The sequence below is a fragment of the Verticillium dahliae genome, genomic scaffold (assembly GCF_000150675.1).
Source record: "Verticillium dahliae VdLs.17 supercont1.39 genomic scaffold, whole genome shotgun sequence".
NCBI classification, from domain to species: Eukaryota; Fungi; Ascomycota; class Sordariomycetes; order Glomerellales; family Plectosphaerellaceae; genus Verticillium; species Verticillium dahliae.
In genome coordinates, this window is record NW_009276959.1 from 72038 (window position 1) to 94461 (window position 22424).

Here is a 22424-nt window from a genome sequence, read left to right on the forward strand (position 1 = left end):
GAAGGGGGCAAATGCGACCTCATGCAGGCAGTGTGACGATGATCTCATCAGCCAAGACGTCAATCCGATTGCCAGGATATGAGACACCGAAAGCGGCCTTCAAACCATGTATGCATGCATCTAAGCAGTTTGGAAGGGTCGGTGAATGCTATTTTCCATCATGGTCGCGTGACGTGCAAACATGGGGCCCAGCTCGCAGCCCAGCCCTCTAGAAGCAGTTGAAAGAGCATAAACAAGATAAATCGTATTGGCAATTCCACTTCGCATGCTCATGATGCAAGGCACTCGAGTTGTTCACGCAGCACTGCTGGATCCGGATTAGCTAACAAGGTCAGCTCCAAAAAGAAGCATGCACATAAAGGCTTATGAGACATATCAAGCTAAGCAGTACGTTTAGAGACCCACGTTACAGCTACATGGCAAGGAGGTACCTCAGCTCAAAGGGAGCCAAAGATTCACAGCCAGAGTACCTACTTGTTTCCAAATACCCCACCTACCACTCCATATGGTGTGGCACAGTCAACTACGCCAAAGTCGTCCAGCCACATGTGGCATGATAAGATAAGGAGTAGAAAAAAATACTGGACATTGTCTTGCGAGTGCCTCCAAAGCCCAATTCGTCGCGAACGAAATGCCATTGCCCATACGGCAAATAACCCTATAGCTTGCCCCGACGATGCCTCACTCGGACAGCGACGGCCCTCTGAGCAAGAGGCAGAAGCTCAATGTTGCCGCCAAAGATGTGGCCACTTCAGAACAGGCGTCACGCATTTTTGCCCCCTTCAGAGTATGCTTTCAAGCTCCTTTCACTTTTGCGCACGACAGACACCCTAACACATTGCAGACAGTCGGCCTGGTCTCTCCTACCAATGTCCCATTCACCTCGATACCCCTCGGAAAGACCACCTATCAAGTGACCACCTCTGTTGGCCGAGCATTGCAGACTTACGACTTGAAGAGGGGCCTTAATCTCGTCTTCGTCACGCGCCCTCAGACCCCCGCCGACATCACCGCCACATGTGCCTGGAAGGAAAAGGTTTTCGTCGCATGGGGCGACCGAAGCCGAGGAGAAGACCAAGGCCTGTGGGCCTTCCATCGCGGTCGAAGGTCCGAAGAACTGGAGCTTCCCGCTGATCTCGACGAACCCATCAAGCAGATCTTGATCTTTGGTTCCTGGATGGTCGGATGCGCGACCACGAGGCTCGAAATCTGGAAGACCTCAACGTTGGAACATTACACGACGCTTCACACCCTAGCCACCAAGAAGGGCGATAACGAGATCACCGGAGGTGTCACCAACATGCCTACATACCTCAACAAAATTTTTGTCGGCCGCAAGGATGGCTGGGTGGAGATATGGAACGTGAGCACCGGCAAGCTCATCTATACTATCCTTCCACCCTCGCCCGACTGTGGCTCGGTCACCTGCTTGCAACCTTCTCCGGCGCTGTCTCTTCTCGCCATTGCTTATTCGAAGGGCCCGCTAGTCGTCCACAATATCCTTACCGACAAATCGATCATTCAAGTCAATGCCGGCAACGAATATGAACCCGTTAATGCAATCTCGTTCCGCACCGACGGTATGGGCGCAGGCCACGATGGACGTAAAGACGGTGTCATGGCCACCGCCACTGCTGCCACTGGCGATGTCACTTTCTGGGATCTGAACCACGGTGGCAGAGTCATGGGTGTGCTGCGTAGCGCCCACAACCCTCCGGTCGAGGAAGGAGCCAAGGTCCGTGGCGGCGTGAGCAAGATTGAGTTTTTATCCGGCCAGCCCGTCATTGTGACGAGCGGTATGGACAACTCGCTCAAAACCTGGATGTTTGACGAGTCCCCCTTCTCTCCGATCCCTCGAATCCTTCACCAGCGAAGTGGTCATGCGGCGCCCGTCAAGTGCCTGCAGTTCCTGCCCACTGACTTTGACGGCGCGGAAGCCGGAAACAAATGGCTGCTCAGTGGTGGCCAGGATCGAAGCCTGTGGGGTTGGAGTCTGCGACGCGACGGCCAGAGTACGGAACTGAGCCAAGGCAATATTCGCAAGCAAGCCAAGAAGCACGGGATCCTGTCAACGCGAGCCTTGGCCCATGGCCCTACTACAAGTCTAGAGGATCTCAAGGCGCCGGAAATCACTTGCATTGCAAGCTCGCTCAACCGCGACGGTGGCATTGGAGCCATTCCCGGCAAGCAGCCTATCTGGCAGAAGCGCAGGGACAACAAGGCACAAAGGCTCGACGCCGAGATCAGTGGCATGACGGGCTGGGAGAGCGTTGTTACGGCTCACGTTGACGATTCATTCGCCCGCACTTGGTTCTGGGGTCGAAAGAAGGCTGGCCGCTGGGCGTTCCCCACGGGCGATGGTGCTCACGTCTCGACGGTCGCCATCAGCCCCTGTGGCACGTTTGCTCTGGTCGGTTCCGTCGAAGGTGGCATTGACATGTACAACCTTCAGTCCGGCATCCACCGACAACGCTTTCCGGCAAAGCTTACTCCCGCACAGGCGCGAGAGATCAGGATCCAGCAGCTCAAAACAGGCGACGACTCGATCCAGGTTGCCGGCGGAGGCTTTTTGCAAGGAACAGGCCGCCACATCAAAGCTGTCACCGGCATCATTGTTGATTCCATGAACAAGCACATTGTCTCCTGTTCCCTGGATGGCAAGATCAAGTTCTGGGACTTTTTGACGGGCAGGCTGCTTCAGCAAATCGATTGGGCACCAATGGTCGGCATAACCGGAGGACGTTACCACGCCGGTAACGATTTGCTTGTGTTCGCCTGTGACGACCTTTCCATCCGAGTTGTGGATCTCGAGACCAAGAAAACAATCCGCGAGTTCTGGGGTTGTGAGGGCAAGATCAACGACTTCTGCTTCTCAAATGACGGCCGCTGGGTTATTGCCGCATCCGACGACTCGGTGATCAGAGTCTGGGATCTCCCCACAAGCCATCTGATTGACGCCATTCGCCTGGAAAAGCCTTGCACCGCCCTGGCCATGTCCAGCACCGGCGAGTTCTTGGCGGCTACTGTCCAGGGTGAGCTCGGTGTGACGCTTTGGACAAACAAAACCCTGTACAAACATGTTCCGACGAGACAAATTTCCGAGAAGGAGGTGGGCACAACGACTATGCCGACCGCGTCAGGCGAAGGCAGCAAGGGCCTTGTCGAGGCAGCATTTGATGACGAGGCCGAGCCCGAAGAAGACGATCCTACCGTGGCACCGGCGATCGATCAACTCAGTTCTGACATGATGACCCTGAGTTTGGTGCCGAAGAGCCGCTGGCAGACATTGCTCCACCTCGACCTCATCAAGCAACGTAACAAGCCCACCGAGGCTCCCAAGGTGCCGGAGAAGGCGCCCTTCTTCCTTCCCTCGACCAGCGGCGGCAAGCCTGCGCCTGCCCTCGAGGGTGCGGCAGACACGGCACCCGAATCCACGTCCCGGATCACGAAGCACGAGCTTGGACGCGTGCAGGAGATCTTCACCAGTAGGCTGATGGATGGCGCCGTCTCCGGAGACTGTAAGCTTACACGTCTTCTCTCTCTTGAAGAAATTGACATACTGACCTGGTTGCAGACGTTGACTTCATCGAACACTTGAAATCGTTATCTCCTTCAACGGCAGACCTCGAGCTCCGCTCCCTGTCAATTGGTGACATGAGCGGCAACGAAACCAACGGTTTGGTACACTTCATCAAGGCTTTGACAAGCCGTCTCAAGTCCCGTCGGGACTATGAGCTGACGCAGGCGTGGATGACTGTATTCCTGAGGCTGCACTTTGACATTGTCATGGAGAACGAGGCGTCGCTGGCGGCGCTGCAAGAGTGGAAGGTCATGCAGGAAAGCGAGTGCGCTCGCTTGGATGGGCTGGTTGGGTACTGCAGTGGTGTCGTGGGTTTCCTGAGGAGTCCGAGGACATAGCGGATCGTACATTGAATCTAAAGCGTATTTTCTCAAGCACTGTTGACTCTTGATTACGTCCATGCTGACCTGATGTTCTTTTGACTTGAGATGAAGCACCTATAAAGTATACACCCTGATCTTATGACTAGTGAACGCTAATGCTGCGCACTGCCTGAGGAAGGAGATCTATCCTGGAGCGCCTGTTGCATTTCACTTCGTTGTCGAGATTCAAGGGTCTTCCTGCCATGAAGGTTCACCATTTTCTTCAGCCTTCATGTTCCAAACAACCGGGGTTCCAAATGTCAAGGGTCAGAGTAAACCCTGGAAGCTGTAGGAGAGTGGTCACCAAGATTCTGCTCTCGGTGAAAGGTTTGTTTTCGTTACGCCTGGTCTTGAAGACGTACAGCACACAGCACAGAAGAACGCGTTGTCGTCGGCCGCCGGGTAAACAAGCCCATGGCACGCACCATTCCTGCCAAACATGAAAATTATCACGAGAAGAGTGTAAGGCATTGTGACTATATTTATCTTGGCTGGTCGCTCTCCCGTTGCGGACAATTTTCCGGCGCCTGTGTTCATGAGAGGCACCTCGAGATGCATGCAGCCCAACAAGCACAGCCAACTTTCCTGATTCACCAGCGCAAAAAACGCGATAGACCTGGTGGTCTTTCCCCTTCACTCATGCTCTACACTCTATACACTTCTACGGTTCACGCCGTGCGTCTTTGGCTTTCCTACATCTCCGCCCACCAATCGACAGAGAGATATCGTCGATTCACCTGTGCACGAGCAAGATGAAATCTCACGTGAAATACCTTTATCAACTTGAATATTCCTAATGGTGAGTATTTGCTCATAAATATCTTCTCAGCTGGCCCACCACTTGCATGGCAGCGTCATAGCCATGAGGTCTATTTTGGGGTAATCTATTCTCTTATGCGGTTGAGATTGCGTCCGTTCGGTAATCCCTGCTGGTGATGAATAAGGGCCCATTCAGAAACCTGACGAGGAAGGGTCAGTTTTATTTTTCGCGGCGACCTACTCCGATGTCTTTGAGTCGTCTCAATCTTCCAGCCCCGAATGGCATTTGCATCGTTTAAGCATGCTCACAGTGTTTGCACCTCGCGTGAACAAACACACAACAGGGGACATTCATTTTATGTCATCATGTACATTATTGTATATTTTAATTACATTCCGCAAATCGTCATGTTCGTGAATATGTGCAAGCGTCAAGTGTATACAAAACGGCTTCTGCATAAATAGCAGATTTACCGAATCTCCAGGCGCAGCGCGTCGTACTGCACGTAGAGAGCCTGCGTCAGGAGAGCGGGCTCGTAGTTGGTGGCACCGTAGGGCAAGCTGAGGACGATCTCGTTCTCGCCAGCCTTGAGCATGCTGGGGTGGAAGCTGAACTTGTTGCCGACCTGGTAGCAGACGACGGCAGAGCGGACAGCGCAAGAGCTGCTGTGGTGGTAACTGGGCAATGTTAGCCAATTGTGAAGACCCCAATGAGGAAGGCATGGTGAACTTACGGGATGACCCAGGGCTTCAGGTCCTGGCCGTTCACGTTGACCGTGTAAGCCAGGTTGGCGTGAGGCTCGCTGGCGTTGAAGACATCAGTGTTACCCGCAGCGGTCTTGGCGCCGGCGAGCTGCACGGTGAAGGTGGCCTCCCTCTTGCGCCTGACCTGCGCCTCCTCGAGATCGAAGACAATGGTCCAGTTGTTGACGTTGCCGTCTCCCAGGTACATGTCCTTGCGAACCGAGTTGCCACGGCCTCCGAAAACGCTCCAGTGGACGTAGTTGAGGTCCTTGGCGGGGTCGCTCTCGCCAACCTTGTACCTGACACCATCAGGGAACTCGGAGGGGAAGTCGTAAGCGGCCCAGTAGATGAGGTGCTCAGCAGGCTGCCTCGGCTTGGACAGGTCCTTCTCGAAGCCGTGGCGGTACTCGCCAGAGCTCCTGTCAGGGGTACCAATGCGGAAGATCTCAGTACCGGCGTTCTCCTCGCGCCAGCGTGCGTGGGTGGTTCGGATGCGGCCACCGACCTCGATCTTGACATCGTCCTTGATGTACTGACCGAAGATGCCCTCGGCGTAAATGGTGAGACGGTAGGTTCCGGCCTTGACCATGGGAATGGTGGCATCACCCGACTCGCTAACCTCAGTCCAGTACTGGTAGGCCTTGGTGTCGAAAACGTTATCCTGGAAGTACACGCCGTTCTGAGAGAGGACAGCGATGGGCTTCTTGGCGCCCTTGGGAAGATCAACGTGCAGCTTCCAAGTCGTGCGGCCCTTGGTAGTCACATAGTTGGGGACGAGGGGGGCGATGGCGTCGTAGAACTCAGAGTTCCACTCGGGATCGGCGTACTGGGCGGCATCGGCGTGCAGCTCCTTGATGTCGGTGCCGGCAGGTCCCTTGTTGAAGTGGTAGTAGTAAGGGCCAAAGGTGCGGTCGAAGCCAGAGGTGATGTTGGGGGTTTGGTTGCCGTGGTGGTTGGAGGAGATGTAGTTGTAGACAATACCGTCCACGGTGAGGTCGGAGAAGAGAGGGCCGCCGAACAGGGTGTCCCTGGTGTTCATGACCATCCAGGCACCAAAGGTAGAGCCGTCAGCGGTCTTGCTGCCATCGGCGAACATGCCGTGGGCCTTGTGGTTCTCCCAGGTGGACTGGAAGGTGTACTTGGTGAAGTATTCGGAGAACTCCTTGACGTAAGGGTCGTTGGGAGTCGCGCTGAGGTCCCAGGTAGCGTCCTGAACGACAACCTGCTTGGCGACACCGTCCTTGCTGGGCAGGGGGCCGTATTGTTCAGGGTTCGTGAGAAGATGAGTCCACATCTCCGTGTTGGGACGGAACAGGGTGCGAAGCTCCTGCAGGTTGCGCAGGAAGGGCGTCGTCTCGTTGTGGTAGGCGACGCGGCTGAACATGTGAAGACCGGTCTCCCCCTCGCGCAGGAAAATGTATTGCTCGAGGACCTGGCCGGTGGCGGGGAAGGTGTCGGACATCTTGAAGCCGCCGTACTTGGTTCCCGTGGCATCCTCGCCAGAGTAGAGGGCCAGCGTAGGTCGATCACGACCAGGGGTCCAGAAACCCGCGGGTGTGCAGTAACAGTCGAGGTAGGGGCCTCGACCGATGCTGCCGGTGGCGGGACCGAGGAGGTCTTGGCCGTCGAGCGTCAGATCGACAATGATACCGCCAGTCTTGGTGACCGTGGCATTGAGACGGTCGTTGGCGATGATGTAGGAGTTGGACGTCTCTGTCGTTTGGAGGACAGCGGCAACCATCTGGGCCATGCCAGCCATGGCGGCAAGGCGAGACAGCATCATCTTCATGGCGACGTTGTACGTTCGGGGCCGAACTGATCAGGACGAGTAGGTGGCTGGAGAAGACTGTCCCGGGCGGTTGGTAGACCAGAAACAGGAGAAGCCAATGCCAGACGACAGCGTCGCGCGCGCAGTATTTATGGCGAAGGGCAATGAGCGAACGGTAGCAGCCGGAGGGTGTGCCTGTGATGCACTCCCCGTGTTCTCCCCACAGTCCAATTTGCGCTGATCATGGGGAACGCGGGGAATGAACGCCCCCTGATGCCTGGGGAAGGCTAGCATGGGCAGCGTGAAGTCCTCGCCACGGGTTCATGTCGACCGAGGGCCAAGCTACCCCAATATCGACGACCATGCCGGAACGGGTGGCTGGACAAAAACGAGGGACAATGATTGGCACGACTTCGCCCCAGCGTCACTATCGCTAAGATGAGCCGTGGGGTCAAATGCCGGCGGTTGAAGAGTAGTTGCACTCCGAATGGGGCTATGAGGGCGACAATCTGCCGGTCTTCGGCAGAAATGCGGCCGACAGTGAGGAGCAGACTCGACGCCATCGCGGACAATCTGCGCAATGCAGGCATCTTGGCCGACGCGGGCGAGGGCTGGCCACTCTCGAATCGGCGCAAATGCTGTCGAGCTCGGGGTTGACAATTTCCGCGTATGGTAAGTGCATGACTCGGGCAGCACTGAGATGAAGGCCCTGGCAGCAGGCGACACCATGAAAACCACGTGTGCATCGGCAGGACGGCATGCACCATTGACACGAGGGCGCGAGGAGGCGACGATCAGAGGAGCCATCCAGCAGCTGGCATGCGTGGTCCCTGGGCCGTTCTTCCGACCCAGCAGTTTCCTCGGGCGCACCATGAGTGGAAAGACGAGCATGGCGGCGATTCCAGACGAACGGTTCCTGGAAGCGTTGCCGTGGAACTGAGGGGAAGCGGGGAGAGGCGGGGAGGCGGGGATCCCATTTCTCCCACTATCGATTTGCTTGAGGGGCCAGATCCAAACAAGGCGAGCTGTTCATCGTCACCGATTGTTGTTCTAGGTTTCGTCCCAAGTCAGGCTTCATCCCAGGTTCGTTTGGACCGCCCCAGTCAGAAGGACTAATCTTACGTCCCGAGCAAGGTCTGCGGGCACCAGACGTTTACAACGGAAGGCGGGCAGATCTGCAAATGCTGTCTGATCGGAGTCTTTGACAATGGCCAGAACGAGGAGCTTTGATCGTGTAGGCAAGCCTGGTTGTTCTCGGGCCCAGCCGATATTACGTAGCATGTACCTGGACGATCACTTCGGTCGATGTTTCCTTGACACATGCCTGTCGTCGGTATGCTGGGTTACATTGATGGTTTCGTTGTTTGACGGATCCCTTGTTCCTCAAATGAGATCACAGTTGGGGACAGGGTTGGGAGCAAAAGATAAGTGCTCATCCCGCATGGCTGGTGCCTCGATCAAGGTCGAGTAGAGAAAGGCTCTGCTGGTCCGAGTGGTCGGGGAGTATGAACCGTAGGACGAGTCCTGGTTGCCGTCCAGACACACGGATGTTCGAGGCTCTCTCCTCAAGGGAGCACATGTATTAGAGAGACAGGGAAATGGGTAACTTGGTAGCCAAGACAGGCGGCTATGCGGTTGAGTGATTCTATCAGTGGGAAAGATGGAAATAGCGAAGCAGTAAAGGGAATAAGCTTCTATACAGAGATTGATTCTACTTATCAGAGTTCTGACTAAGCGTGAAGGCAGCCTTGGCAGCTCCCTCCCCTTCTTACTCAGCAAGGCCTCTGGTGGATCCCTCCGATCACAATGGAGTGCTTGCATCACAGCACAGCACCGCACAGCAAAACAGAGCACACACCAGAGCACACACCAGAGCACAGCAGATGGATGGATCTCCCTCCCTTCACGGACATCTGCGACATACTAATGGGAAAATATAGCCTTGGTCTCCACCCTTGGCTATCCTGTCTTGTCTGCATTGGGCGACTTGATCGCGCAGCCGCCAGCTGGGGCTCTTTTTCTGCCTGTACACCTCGAGCGCTTCAGGGGCTGAGACGGCGCAAAGCATGACTTCCAATCTCGCCCTGAAACAAGGCCAGAACCAGTCAACCGCCCTCTCGATTTTCCCTGCCGCCATTCCAGCCAACCACCACTATCCGCGGCCCCAATCTATAACCCACAACCGCGCCTGGCTGTGGTGTGTGATTCTCCTTTTGGGATGCCAGTCACTTTGGGGTAACATCAGTCACACATTCTGAGCCATAGCAGCGAGAAGAGAAGACCGTCGCTGTCGACCAACTCATGCATATCCCTGCAACGCGGAAGTCCGTACCAGCCCACCTCATGCGCTGGCTCGACCACAACTGGCTGTCATCCGCTGCCGTGATGGAGCTCGGCCTCCTTGGCTTGACTCCTGCCCAGAAAGCTGGGACAAGCTAGGAACCCTGTGAGGAGCCCTCCCGCCCAAAACCCGGCACATCATCCCTCCATACTTGGCCCTGATCTGTCCGAGGCCCTGTCCTCCGCGCATGTACATGGGATTGGGCATGAGCAGTGAGCAATAGCATGAACATGATGGACGGGAAGAACACGAGCGCCTCCCATTCCGAGGTCGGGGGGGTGTTCGTCCCTCTTTCGACCCCCGTCACCTCAGCTCATGCTCGAGCGCTGGCACAAGATGCTCGAGCTCCGTCTGGAGCCAACATCAAGCTCCCCATACCCCCTCGTCGGCCAGTGTCGACATGGTATAACTGCACGCGTCGCCACAGCCAGCGTCCGGCCCGCCGAGTTTGCTACTTTCTGACTCTGTTGCTTCTCTCCCTTGCTGCTAATGTCTACTCGCTTCCAAAACATACCTACAACCACATCTATTCGTCCTTGAATCATATTGAACCACAAAAGTTGCACGACACCCTCCAGTTCCTGAACAGTATGGTTGCCTGGGTTGGCGGTCTGGCTGCCCGAGCCGGCGCCGTCTTTTTAATGTCCAGCCGGCCAGATACGCAGCATGCGAACCTGACGACGTACACCATCAACTCTATGGCGGCTATCGATGCTCTCCAGAGCACATGGTACAATGTCCAAAGCGGCATCTGGGACAGGAAGTGGTGGAACAGCGCCAACATTTTCACAACCTTGGCTGATTTTGCAAGCATCGATGTCGTTGCTGCGAACGCGCTCAACATTGGGGGCATCATGAGGAACACGTTCGAACAAGCCCAAAAGGAAGCCATCACTTCCTTGAAACTCATCGACGACACTGGCCTCGTTACATCATCCTACACCATCTCCATGGTCGGTATGGAGGACGCTGCCACAGAAGTGGCCACCAAACTCATCGCTCGCCAGTTTCCTGGGTTCATCAACGAGTTTTATGACGACGAGGGATGGTGGGCACTGGCCCTTATTCGAGCTTTTGATGTCACGCGCGACCAAGGATACTTGGACATGGCCGCCAACATTTTTGACGACATGAAGACCGGCGGCAACACAAACTGTAATGGCGGCATCTACTGGAACAAGGAGCGAAAATACGTCAATGCCATCTCGAACGAACTTTATCTGAGTGTCGCCGCGTCCCTGGCTAACCGTATGCCGAATCGCCAGGCCTATCTGGATATTGCCGCAGCCCAGTGGGTCTGGTTCAAGGCCAGCGGTATGATCAACGAGAGGGGGACCATCAACGACGGACTGGACGGGTCGTGCCGGAACAATGGCCAGAACACCTGGTCCTACAACCAAGGCGTCATTCTTGGCGGTCTGGTCGAGCTCAACAAGGCCACTGGCGACGCCAACCTTCTCTCAGACGCTGCCATCATCGCCAAGGCCGCCATCAAGGAGCTCTCCGACGACAAGGGGATCCTCCATGATACGTGCGAACCCAACTGCGGCGCCGACGGCGAGCAGTTCAAGGGCATCTTTGTGCGAAATCTGCACTACCTGCATAAAGCCGCCCCCGACGCCGCGTATCGCAAATTCATCCTCAACAACGCGGACAGCAACTGGGCCCAGAACAGGGACGAGGCGAACAAGATGGGAGTCAACTGGGCCGGACCTATACAACGCGTGTCCGGTGGTACGCACAGCTCGGCACTCGACACCCTTGTTGGGGCCATGGCTGTCGTATGACGAAGTGCTTGGGCGGCGGGCGTAATACATAATAGGACACAGTATATGGCGTTGGTTGGGTAGATACAGGGTACACACATGGCTGGATGGTATGGGTTGGAGTGCGGGCGGCAAAAAGAACAACGGGCTGGGTTCACTGGATGGGCTACTTGATGAATAATGATAACAATATTGACGATCACTTTTGAGCGAATTCGCATCTTGTCAGGCGCTGCACTCAAGCTGTCTATCCTCCGGCGATCTGGTGTGGCTTTCCGTGGCTCGATTGCCGTAGCCACGCTGTAGCCGCAAGCTGACGCCATGGTGGCACACGCGGAGCGTGTAGTTCGGATGAAGATCCGCAACACGCGCACAGGCGGAAACAATCGTTCTTTGTCCAGGTCTGGAAACAGGCACACTCTGTTGCACGATGAGGCTGAACACCCCTTGGACGTGAAACAATATTCGTCATTTCCAGACCAAGATAGCTTGCGCGCGCAGTGACACTGCTCCGCACGCTTTACACAACATTGCAGCCGCTCGAGGTCCTGGCACTTTCTTCCGCCTGCAATGCACCCACATTTCATATGCGTTGTAGCGTCAGCAGCAAGTGTGCATGTCCATTCAACACTGCCACGTTTTTGGCCTGTCGTGGAACGAGAACTCATCCTGAGCTTGGGTCGTATTTCATGGGGGATGAGGTCGCCAGGAGCGGCGGCGAGAACACTTAAGCCATACTTGTGTGTTCAGAACAGTAAGAGGTAACAAGGCGGCGGAATTCATGAAGTTTGATTAACCGTCTATTAAATCTACACCGACGCCACGGAGCGCCTCCACAGCCCATTCAGGGAACTTGGTCTTGTCGCTATCGTACAAGTTGCCAAAGAATTGCCGTACGAAATCGGGATATCGATCTTCAATGATAGCCTGTCTCACGTTCCGCATGAGTTCCAGCTGATACCAAACGTTATGGATGGTCAGCAGGTGGGCGGCGACCGTTTCCTTGGCAGTGTTGTGGTTGATGAATGCCCTTGTGATACCGAGACCCCCTTCTCTGCAGCAGATACAACCGCAACCCTCCTCTATGGGCCCGAAATCGGTCGCATACTTCAGATTCCGAATGTTGAGAACGCCATGTTTAGTGATGGCATTGCCGAAACGAGCAGTGCGGGTGGGCCATACACAGTCGAACATGTCAGCGCCGAGCGCAACGCTGACGACGAGGTCTTCTGGATAGCCGATGCCCATGACGTACCGTGGCTTGAGGTCGGGTAGCATCTCGGCGCACGTCCGGACGACACGGCAGTAGTCGGCCTTGGCCTCGCCGCCACTGAGTCCGCCGATGGCGATGCCTGGGGTGTCCCGCGCAAGCATCTGCCTGCAGCACTCCCTTCGCATCTCGAGGTCCAGACCGCCCTGAATGATGCAGAACAGGTTCTGGGTTGTCGGGTTCTGGTGAGCTGCAATGCAGCGGTCGAGCCATCTCACGCTGCGTTCCATGGCCTCGCGCATACGCTCCTTGTCTGGGGACGTTGTAACGAGGACGTCGTCTAGCTGCATGATGATGTCGCTTCCGATGGTGTTTTGCAACGAGATTGAGTGTTCGGGCGTGAGAAGCATGGGTGACCCATCGTGTGGGCTGAGAAAGCGCACACCCTCCTCGGTGACGTTCGCCAGCTGAAGGAGACTAACCATTTGAAAGCCACCGCTGTCGGTAAGAATGTTGTGGTTCCATCCCTGTAGCTTGTGCGCACCGCCGACAGCAGCAAGGACATCTTGCCCAGGCTTGAGGCCCAGATGATAGGTGTTGTTCAGGCACAGGCGACACCCTGTCTCCTCGAGCTGCTCAGGGGTAAGTCCTTTGAGTGATGCCTGTGTCGCAACAGGCATGAACATGGGAAGCTGTACTGGTCCATGAGGGAGTGTCAAGTTTGATGCGCGAGCTCTTGTTGTCTGGTCTGAGCTGTTAGCAACGTCTCACACGGCGAGGTGGTTGGTTGGTGGGTATCCAGAAAACAGTGCCAGCGTCGAGGAGGAATTATTTCATACCGAACAGCGTGCGATCAGCTCAAACGTGAGGGCCGCTGAAGAGCTCACGTTGATGGAAGCCATTCTTCTTGTGGCCCACATGGAAGTCAAGAGTCCTGGGCTTGTTGTGAAGTGAAGGCAACTTCTACTCTCCCTGCCTACCTAAGGTAAGGTATGTTAGGTATCAAGGCATAGCTCTTGACTTTTAGGTGAGAAAAGGTCGAGGCAGGTACGGTACGCATGGGTCGCACATTTGAGAGGCCCGTGGTCGGTTTATTGGCAAGGGGGAGTAAAGTGGAGATGGCATGGCGGAACTGGCCAATGTTAGCGCGCCAGTCTGCTAGCTGGTAGTTTCCGCATCACTCCATTGGAAATTTCCCTCCACGCCCAAACGCCAACTCTAGCTCTGTCTTCAGACAACTTCGCAGCCTCGAGCCAGCATCACCATCGGCGCCGACTAGGGCCATGTCTGCTAGACTCTCGCCCGGAGGGGCTTTGCTCCGGTCGTCGCGTCTATTCTCCGTTCCGAAACCAATTCCTGGACCAAGTGCTGCAAGCGAGGATGCGGGATATGAGATCTCCCTTCGCAGGCCGACAGGCACATCGCCATACCCGACGCATCAATCCATCACGACACCCGAGAGCTCGAGGAGCCAAGGCGACTGGGGATTGAAGCGTAATTTGCCTCTCAAGAAGACCACCAAGTCGTCCACGCCATCCATTCACGTAAAGCACCTTGACTCGATCGAGAAGATCACCGACTACTCCTCCTCATCCCAGCACTCCATTACGCTGCAGAAGTTTCAGGAGCTCAATCTGCCTCTTACCGTGCCGACCCTGCCGAATCGCTATCGTGCCGTATCCCTTGGCACTACCTCGGTTTTCGAGGACGACCACGACGTTACTGCCGTCGGAGGAACTGGATCCGACAAGAGGTGGAAATTCGAGGGGCCATGGCTGGCCGGCTTGACTGAAGGACAATTCGAAAACTATGTGCAAAAGACCGTCCGTAACAGGCGTCAGGAGTTCCAAGCGTTCCTCCGAACGCGCTTGGCTTCCGATCTGACTGCCGCACGGCAGCAGGCGGCTCTCGACAAGGCCATCGAGGCTCCAGCGCCTGTGGTCGCCAAAGACGTCACCGAGGATCAGCTGACGGAATACATCCGCAAGCTGCGATCTGACCGTGTCACTCTCTTTGCCCTGATCAGCGAGTTCCTTGACCTTGCCCCGCTCAACCCCCCGAGCGCCATTGCCAACATGTCCGCTGGCACTCGGATCGAGTCCAAATCGCCCAACCCCTACGCCGAACGCGGCCCTCCGATCACTCACCCGTCCGGCGGTCTGTCGTACATTCGAACGAATGCTCATGCCGAAAACCATCCGCTGTACGGACCGCAGGCGAACCCTTCGCCTGTTTTGGCCCGGATCATGATTCCGAGGCAGATGTCCAAGCCCGCCAAGCTGGGTGTCGCAGGCTTCATCACGGACACGCCGCAGGGCGACTCGGCTTTCAACTACCGAAGCTACCGTGGCGGGAAGGCTCGTGTTTCTGGTATCGCCACATTTGACCCCGAGATCATGGGCGGCTCTAAGTGCTACGTGGAGCCCGTGTCGGCGAACATCAACTCCGCTGGCAAGCTCGTTCTCAAGGTCGACGAGGCCAGCGAGGAGGCGCAGATGATCAAGAAGGAGTTGATCGGCAAGGCTGAGATCTACAACAACAAGAATCCCAATGCTCATGCTCTAGAGTCTGAACCACGAACTCACTCCCAGCGCTTGGGTGGATATCGCAGCTCTCCATTGGGAAGACGAGATGGATCTCCTCTGATCAGAAGGCAACCCAAGCCAGGAAAGGTTCAGACCGGTAGCTCTCAGAGCTACGGCCTGGACAAATGAATGCACCTGATGGCTCCAGGCAATTGAAACGTCAATGTGCATGCGCATCCGTCTGGGGTTTTGGATTACCATCCCGGACGTGTACTACGAGATAGAACCCCTATGTATAGCAATGTAAGATGTCCAACAAGTCACGCGCCATGTAGCCCAATATTCCGGAGCTAAACTTAGAGATCTTACAAGTCAAATTGTGACGTGTATTGCTCTGGTAAAAGTGAACAGTGAGGACTGCCAGGGCTACGGCGTCTCGAGAGACATTGCCTTTAGTCGGCGCGGGTCAGGTCTGTGAGTGCGGTGCACTACAAGTTGCCGAAAATACCAACCCGATGCAGTACGGCGGGCTGTTTGGGATCTGTAGTCACGTGTCAGGCTTGAAGCATCCCCCCACTGCCCAAGCAACACAGCAAACGAGAACCCTAGGCCCACTTTTTGATTTTACCACACAAGTCCTTTCTCCCACTATACTTTTCTGCAACCGACTCTGACGAATTTCACGGCCTCATCACGACCGCACGACAACCACCGCACAACCACCCCCGTCCTTTGATCCTCAGCCGCCAAAATGGGTCGCGTTCGCACCAAGACCGTCAAGAAGTCCGCCAAGGTCATCATTGAGCGGTACTATCCCAAGCTCACCCTGGACTTCGAGACCAACAAGCGCATCTGCGATGAGATCGCCATCATCGCCTCCAAGCGCCTCCGCAACAAGGTCAGAAAGCGCCCCTCAAAAGAACTAGATTGCGCGAAGTACCGGGATTGACAGTTTTTGAACAACAGATTGCCGGCTACACTACGCACTTGATGAAGCGTATTCAGCGTGGCCCTGTCCGCGGTATCTCCTTCAAGCTCCAGGAGGAGGAGCGTGAGCGCAAGGATCAATACGTCCCCGAGGTCTCTGCTCTCGACTTCACCCAGAACTCCGAGAGCGGTCAGCTCGACGTCGACGTCGAGACCAAGGACCTCCTCAAGCACCTCGGCGTACGTCTCTACTCGTCACTACATGCGCGAGTGCGTCTTCGGCTAACCAGACATGCAGTTCGACGCCATCCCCGTCAACGTCATCCCCGTCTCCCAGGCCCAGGCCCCCGAGCGTGGTGGCCGCCGCTTCGGCGACCGCCCCCCTCGCCGCGATTAAGCGTTGTTTGTTACGATGGATGGAAAAACTGGTGGACGATACCAACTGGGATCAGGCATTCGGAATATTGCCGACAGCGTCTCGCGGACGGTAACACGGGCATACTAGAACTCAAAGAGAAGTTCATCCCCCACCAAGGTGTCGCTGATTCTGCTGGGCTCGCCCACAGATGACGCTTGATTGCCATTTGCTTCCCCATATGCCGTGATGTCGACGTCGGGCGTTACGAGTAGACAGCCCGGTCCTCACATGAGGTTATGGGATCTGTCAGACCTCATTTGGGCGTGTCGTCACGCCCAGCCGCGTGTGTGTCTGAAGTGTGACTTATGGGGTATCATTTTCGTGACGCAAGCTATCTGTGGGATGATTTATCCGTTGCCCTGCCCGCCGTAAGGAACATGGCGTGCGACTTTGCTACGCATCTTGCGCGTCCTCAATGGCTTCCTCGTGGGCTTTTGCCTTACCCCTGCCCGGCTTGTGACCCTCTATCAACATGTGCGCGGTTCTCTCGTGTTCGCTGTCTTCTTCGTCCGAATCGGGCTCAACGGGTGGCGCGACCTCTTTTTCACGAATTGTGAGAGTGACCGTCCCTGGAGCCGTCGCCGTGCCGTTGTCCCCACGCTCGAGAGCCAGCGCGGCCATGTCCTCCGTTGGTTTCCTGTCGTTCAACGTTAGGTGTCCGACCGCCTCAGTAGCCTGCGAGACGGGATCCTTTGTTGTGAACTGAGCTTCTCCCATGAGTTCAATCTCGATATCAGGGATGCCCGCTCGCTCCCACGCCGCTGTTTCGCTCAACTGAACCTTGACGTACAGAGCCCTCCTCTTGCAGTCTTGCGAGCACCACCTTTCCATCTCTTTCCTGTCCACGATGCCAAAGTCCTTGGACCCCACGTTCATGAGCTTCCATGGCCCGCCCCGCGAGGGTTGGGGCTTTGGCTTCGCGCACAGCGTGTACCCGCACAGCTTGTTGGCATTGCGCTCTTCGATCAGGTCTTCGAAATCACCGGGCTGGAACAGTCGCACGTGCGTCTTGAAGCCCGCGACGTCGGACGGCGCGGGGTCGGAGGCCGGGTGGCGACCCTGGGTCGCGGGGTATTCGGAGAGGAGGATGAGGCTGTCGAGGATCTGCGCCTCGAGGTCCTTGCGCTGCTGCAGGATGCGCGCGTGTTGGAGGGCCAGCTCCTTGGGGTCTTTTTTTCGAAATGTTGCTTCGGCGGGGCCGTCGGGGCCGTGGAGCGCTTGCTTGAGAATGCCCTTCAAGGGCTTAATGTCGGTGTCCATTGCGCGGTGTCGTTTTCAGGTCAGAGGACTTCCTTCGCTACGCTGCCGGAAGACTTCTTCGTCATTACGGTTGGTGTCTACAGAGGGTTTGGGGCTTGGCGCTGGTAGGCGTCTCGTCGGATTTTGCCATTGAAGGACCCAGAGCCCTGACGTAGAAGCTTGTCGAATCAACCATGACAATGTGGAGCCTCGAGGTTTGGTCAACTTCATATTTGGAGAGCTTGAATATCTCTCAACTGAGTGAATATGCATTTGTAGGGATGAACCTCCCCGCGTTTTAATGTACTGCTCAACAAGCTCTTTAATCCCTTTGACGCCGAAATTTGGCCTTAGTACTTTGTATGATCGACAGCTGAGTGGCAGAAAATAAAGCTCACCAATTGAATTAAAGGATATAGCGGGCAGTACATCTAGATGCCTGTACCGTACCTATATACTATAGGCATATTCGCTCTCAACTGCGTACAGAGCTTGTACCTACTGAGATCCACCTTAAAGCTCTTAAAGCAGGCGGTGATCAACGTATGTACTGAGGCCAAATTTCGGCGTCAAAGGGATAATGTGACTTGCACTACGAACCGGCCCAATTCTGGTAATCAGGCGGATTTTGCATTGCAGAGAACAGGCGTGTCTCCATAAGGCGTGCCAGCCACAAGATGACGCTATACCCTGTGCGCTGCTAGTATCCATGTCTCATTTGACATATGTCTGCGATGTTCGTGGCTTCCACGTTGAGGTGTTGTTCACAGTTTGACCTGGAAGACTCCTTCTACATCGTCACGGGATTTCATGCTCGCCAAGCCATTGTCTGCGTGCAGGGCACGGTGCACTTGATTGCATTACTAATTCTTGAACGTCCACAAGCCAACAGACCGCCACTCACGCTCCCCTCAATATATACGAGCTCCATACAAACGTATCCATGTCATATCCAGTGGCTTGGAAGGATCGCGGCAAGGTCCACAGTCGGTTTAGATCCATGCCATTCTGGGTGCTGATGTGTTGCTCCTGGCCAACTACAATGAACAAGCATGGCCAGCACAGGGCGGTACAGAAGTGATTCACATATCAAGATTATGGAAGTCTTGTTTTTATAAGCTTAACATTCCCATCTACTTGACTTTTGTATGCAACGCCTATCCTGCCTGTGAATTTTGAGGGGTTTCCCTTTCTAGAGCTCGAGACCAGCCTCGGCCACCTGAAGACCATACTATCAGAATGTTAGCACATGTTCCGGGACACACGGATTCGAGCTTTCCCACCTTCTTGAGGCGAATGGCAGCAATCGTGATGAAACCAGACTGTCAATGGTGTTAGTATTTGCAAAGAAACATGGCGCAGAGAGCATATACCGTCTCGGAAGGATCAAAGGTAGTGAGCGAGTCCATGGACGCGTCCTCCTCGGAGTAGAGCTTCTCCTGGGAAGTACGGCCAAGAACATATGCGTTGCCCTTGTAAAGACGAAGACGGACCTCGCCGTTGACCTGTTTTTCGAGTTAGAGGTCGCCAATTTATGGCATCCATTACCACAACTTACACGCTCCTGGGCGAAGTCGAGAGAAGCTTTCCCCGCCGTTAGTTTGTTTTCCTGAACATGGAAGTGACATCACTTACGCTGAAGGAACGCCCTCTCAGGGCTGAAGTACAAGCCGTTGTACAGAAGCTCCGACCACTGCTTGCTAAGGTTGTCGCGAAGGGAACGGACACGTCCATCAAGCACCCTCCCTAGTGTCAGCTGTGGAACCGTCGACCTGTGCTAGAGAAAACTCACAATCCTTCGATGCTAATGTGCGACAGGCGAAGCAAAGTCATCGCGGGTGAGTCGTCTGGGATCTGTCAGAGCCTGTCGTATCCGCAGAAGATAGGGATCTACATACAGCATCCACGGCTCTTGAGGCCGATGTAGCGGTTCTCAACGATGTCCTTCGTATGATATTAGCTTAGGATCTAGTACTCTGAGCCATGGAATACTGACAATGCGACCAATACCGTGCTGCTTGCCCAGATCGTTAAGGAGCTTGAAGATCTCGAGCGAGCCGGTGACAGTCTTCTCGGGGGTGACGACCTTAACAGGAAGACCCTTGTCGAAGTGAATGCTGATGTCGAGGGGTGTATCGGGTGCCTTCAGGGGGGAGTCGGTCCTGGTCCACATGTCTTCGGGGGGAGTAACATTGGGGTCCTCGAGCATGCCCGCCTGAGTCTAGTCAGCACTGATAATTGTGACTATGTCCCACTCATTCCCTACCTCATAAGAGCAGTGAGCTGCGAGCAAGTTAGCGGCAGTAGTGTCATCCGGACGAAGAGCTTGCTTACCAAGGTTGTCATCCATAGAGTAGGGCTTGGCCTTGGTGGAGGTGACGGGGATGCCTAAATCGTCTTAGCGGAACCCAGCAAGAGGCTGCCAGGCGAACTTACCCTTCTCGGCAGCGTAATCAAGAAGATCGTTGCGGCCCTGGAAGCGGTTGAAGAAGGTAGGATCGCGCCAAGGAGCAATGACTAAACACAGGTGTTTGATTAGACTTAGATCGATATTTTTGTGTGCAAGGGTTAGACAGGATCCGGACTATACCCTTGATCGCGGGGTTGATCGTGTAGTAAGCCAGCTAGACAAAGGCATCAGTATGCGTCGTAGTCGTTTGCGAAGTCATGGCAAGTCTGGGCCGCCTGCTCGTACCTCGAAGCGAACCTGGTCGTTACTATTGGGTTCATTAGCCAAATGCCCTCCTGTACAGACCCTCTCCAAGTGTGGAGCCAAGTAATAACTTACCCCTTTCCGGTGCAACCGTGAGAGACGTAATCGCATCCCTCTCGCGCGGCACTACCATAAGTCAGTACCAACCGGAATGAAGTACAGTCGGAGATTAATTACGCCTTCATCATCGCACGCGCGATGGCGGGACGAGCCAAGCTTGTCTGGACATATGTCAGTCTCTATGTATCCGCAGAGAATCGATCGAACGTACGCCGAGGAGATATTGGTCCTCGTAGATGGCATTGCAGGCGATAGCCTTCCAGCAGAACTCGCTGCGCTGATCAGTAAAAGATATCGAATATCATGTGTGCATGCCAACATACTCAACAAAGTTTTGTGTGATGTCCTCGATGATCATCTACATTCGTCAGGATTCTGCGCTCGATGTGGTTGGGGGAGTCTTGTCGTGTGCCGAAAGCAGCGTACCTTCTCAGCACCAATCTGGAGAGCTGCAATTATCGTCAGCATGCGTTATCTGCTTCGGCCTCATCGGGAGAACTAACCCTTCTTCTCGACGGCATCCCAGTCCTCCTCCTGACCGACATTGGCAAGGAAGCAGCTAGAAGATGTTAACAGCCGCTTCATCTTCTTCTATGGTGTATTGCGCAGCTCCAAGCTGCCCATGTAATAGAAGGCTGCTTACACGACGGAGTACTAAGACAGCGGTCAGCTCGCTCCCGACAATTTTGAACCCGTCGTACTTACATCCTGCTCAATGAGCCAGGCAAGAATGGTCGACGTGTCGAGCTACACTGGATTAGTATGGGAAGCACCATGGAGTTGGAATTGACCGTCGAAATTGATTCGAGATCGTGGTTCGAGAACGTACACCGCCAGAGTAGCTATCGCAAGTCAGTACATTGAACTTTGGATGCGGGGGCGGGGTAACCTACGCAAGGCAGACCTTTCCCTTAGAGCCAGCCATGGTGATGATGCTTTGGTGCTTCGGGTAGTAATATGTCGTCAGAGGAAGGATCTGAGTGAAGACGCAGGGTCAATTGATGGTGGCAGAGGGGATTCAATGGATAGAGGAGAGAAATGATTCAGACCGTGTTGGCTGGAGGAATAAAAGGTAAGGGTGCGTTGCGAGATCGGGTGTGGGTCCCTTAGGACAGCATGGTGGAAGAGGTACCAGAGACCCTTGGGCAGGTCTGCGGGCACTCAAGGTACCTTCCCGTCAGTACGCTTGTGAGTCACTGACACAGTCACACCCTAGCGAAGGATACCACGAAATTCTGGCGATACCTGCGTCCTCCACTATCGGCGCCAAAAAGATAAGAAGCCTAGAGAAATGGGAATCAGCAAGAATTTGCGCTTAAGGTATAGGGGTTCAAGTGTTGGTATATTAGTTAAGTAGCAGATACGAAAAAGGTAATTTCAGTGAACCTTCAATAGTGCATCTCCTCCCCTGATGCATAACCCCATTGTATTGCATTCCCAGACCTATCCTCCCAAGTAACTATATTCCAAAAGGCCGCCTACGGCCTTAACCTATATAATACTACCCATTTCCCTAATATATATAGTACTTAGTTTACGTCTATTTAATTACCTAAAGGTAAGAGCTTTAGTTCTCCTTATATATAGTCTTCTAAGTATATCCTTATTAGTATATATCGTGGGCGACGTAGGAGGTATAGGCAACGACTAAGGGTAGTGCTTATTTATAGGATAAAGAGATAATAATAAATAAGAGGAAGGGAGAGATAAAAGTAGTTATATCTCGAGAAGGAAATATCGGATCGAGAAATAGATTAAAGATTCTTATAGCCCTTAATAAGAGCTATAAAATAATATAGTTTTTATCTAGATTGAAAATAAGTAAGTAAAGGGTTTAATTTAAAAAGAAAGTTATAATTAATTAAGAAGAGTACTTAGATTAATCTTAATAGAAGTAAAGTATATCTTAGAAGGTATCTATTTATAGTAATTAAGAATAAGTAAATTAGATAGGAATTGCTATATATAGGAATTATAAGGAGTTAGAGTCTTATAATTACTCTAATAGCTTA

General features: G+C 54.3%; 8 protein-coding genes across 8 annotated transcripts; 4 read left to right on the forward strand and 4 right to left on the reverse strand.

Moving 5' to 3' along the window:
- Positions 1-676: 676 nt before the first annotated feature.
- Positions 677-3918, forward strand: VDAG_10442 (U3 small nucleolar RNA-associated protein; the record flags this gene model as incomplete). The annotated part of the gene is made up of 3 exons (XM_009659704.1): positions 677-787; positions 845-3518; positions 3575-3918. 3 exons carry the CDS (start codon positions 677-679, stop codon positions 3916-3918), a joined length of 3129 nt encoding a protein of 1042 aa, XP_009657999.1.
- Positions 3919-5171: 1253 nt separating this feature from the next.
- Positions 5172-7204, reverse strand: VDAG_10443 (rhamnogalacturonan lyase; the record flags this gene model as incomplete). The annotated part of the gene is made up of 2 exons (XM_009659705.1): positions 5172-5367; positions 5436-7204. The coding sequence occupies 2 exons, from the start codon at positions 7202-7204 to the stop codon at positions 5172-5174; spliced, it is 1965 nt and encodes a 654-aa protein (XP_009658000.1).
- A 2940-nt stretch (positions 7205-10144) lies between these two features.
- VDAG_10444 (glycosyl hydrolase) lies at positions 10145-11341 on the forward strand (the record flags this gene model as incomplete). The annotated part of the gene is made up of 1 exon (XM_009659706.1): positions 10145-11341. The coding sequence occupies one exon, from the start codon at positions 10145-10147 to the stop codon at positions 11339-11341; it is 1197 nt and encodes a 398-aa protein (XP_009658001.1).
- Positions 11342-11840: 499 nt separating this feature from the next.
- VDAG_10445 (queuine tRNA-ribosyltransferase) lies at positions 11841-13432 on the reverse strand (the record flags this gene model as incomplete). The annotated part of the gene is made up of 3 exons (XM_009659707.1): positions 11841-11885; positions 12134-13273; positions 13370-13432. 3 exons carry the CDS (start codon positions 13430-13432, stop codon positions 11841-11843), a joined length of 1248 nt encoding a protein of 415 aa, XP_009658002.1.
- A 381-nt stretch (positions 13433-13813) lies between these two features.
- VDAG_10446 (uncharacterized protein) lies at positions 13814-15244 on the forward strand (the record flags this gene model as incomplete). The annotated part of the gene is made up of 1 exon (XM_009659708.1): positions 13814-15244. The coding sequence occupies one exon, from the start codon at positions 13814-13816 to the stop codon at positions 15242-15244; it is 1431 nt and encodes a 476-aa protein (XP_009658003.1).
- A 514-nt stretch (positions 15245-15758) lies between these two features.
- Positions 15759-16511, forward strand: VDAG_10447 (40S ribosomal protein S17). The gene is made up of 3 exons (XM_009659709.1): positions 15759-15953; positions 16022-16222; positions 16281-16511. Exons 1-3 carry the CDS (start codon positions 15807-15809, stop codon positions 16377-16379), a joined length of 447 nt encoding a protein of 148 aa, XP_009658004.1. The 5' UTR covers positions 15759-15806; the 3' UTR covers positions 16380-16511.
- Positions 16512-16793: 282 nt separating this feature from the next.
- On the reverse strand, positions 16794-17660 carry VDAG_10448 (DUF408 domain-containing protein; the record flags this gene model as incomplete). Its single annotated transcript, XM_009659710.1, has 1 exon — positions 16794-17660. The coding sequence occupies one exon, from the start codon at positions 17658-17660 to the stop codon at positions 16794-16796; it is 867 nt and encodes a 288-aa protein (XP_009658005.1).
- Positions 17661-18734: 1074 nt separating this feature from the next.
- Positions 18735-21471, reverse strand: VDAG_10449 (argininosuccinate synthase). Its single transcript, XM_009659711.1, has 23 exons — positions 21306-21471; positions 21242-21254; positions 21118-21159; positions 21056-21066; positions 20916-20971; positions 20839-20861; positions 20736-20770; positions 20624-20684; positions 20530-20573; positions 20428-20478; positions 20335-20356; positions 20230-20263; positions 20076-20156; positions 19974-20027; positions 19885-19922; positions 19636-19854; positions 19538-19583; positions 19432-19486; positions 19275-19381; positions 19198-19223; positions 19013-19144; positions 18923-18961; positions 18735-18870 (listed from the first exon to the last, which is right to left on the reverse strand). The coding sequence occupies exons 1-23, from the start codon at positions 21335-21337 to the stop codon at positions 18832-18834; spliced, it is 1260 nt and encodes a 419-aa protein (XP_009658006.1). The 5' UTR covers positions 21338-21471; the 3' UTR covers positions 18735-18831.
- Positions 21472-22424: the final 953 nt, after the last annotated feature.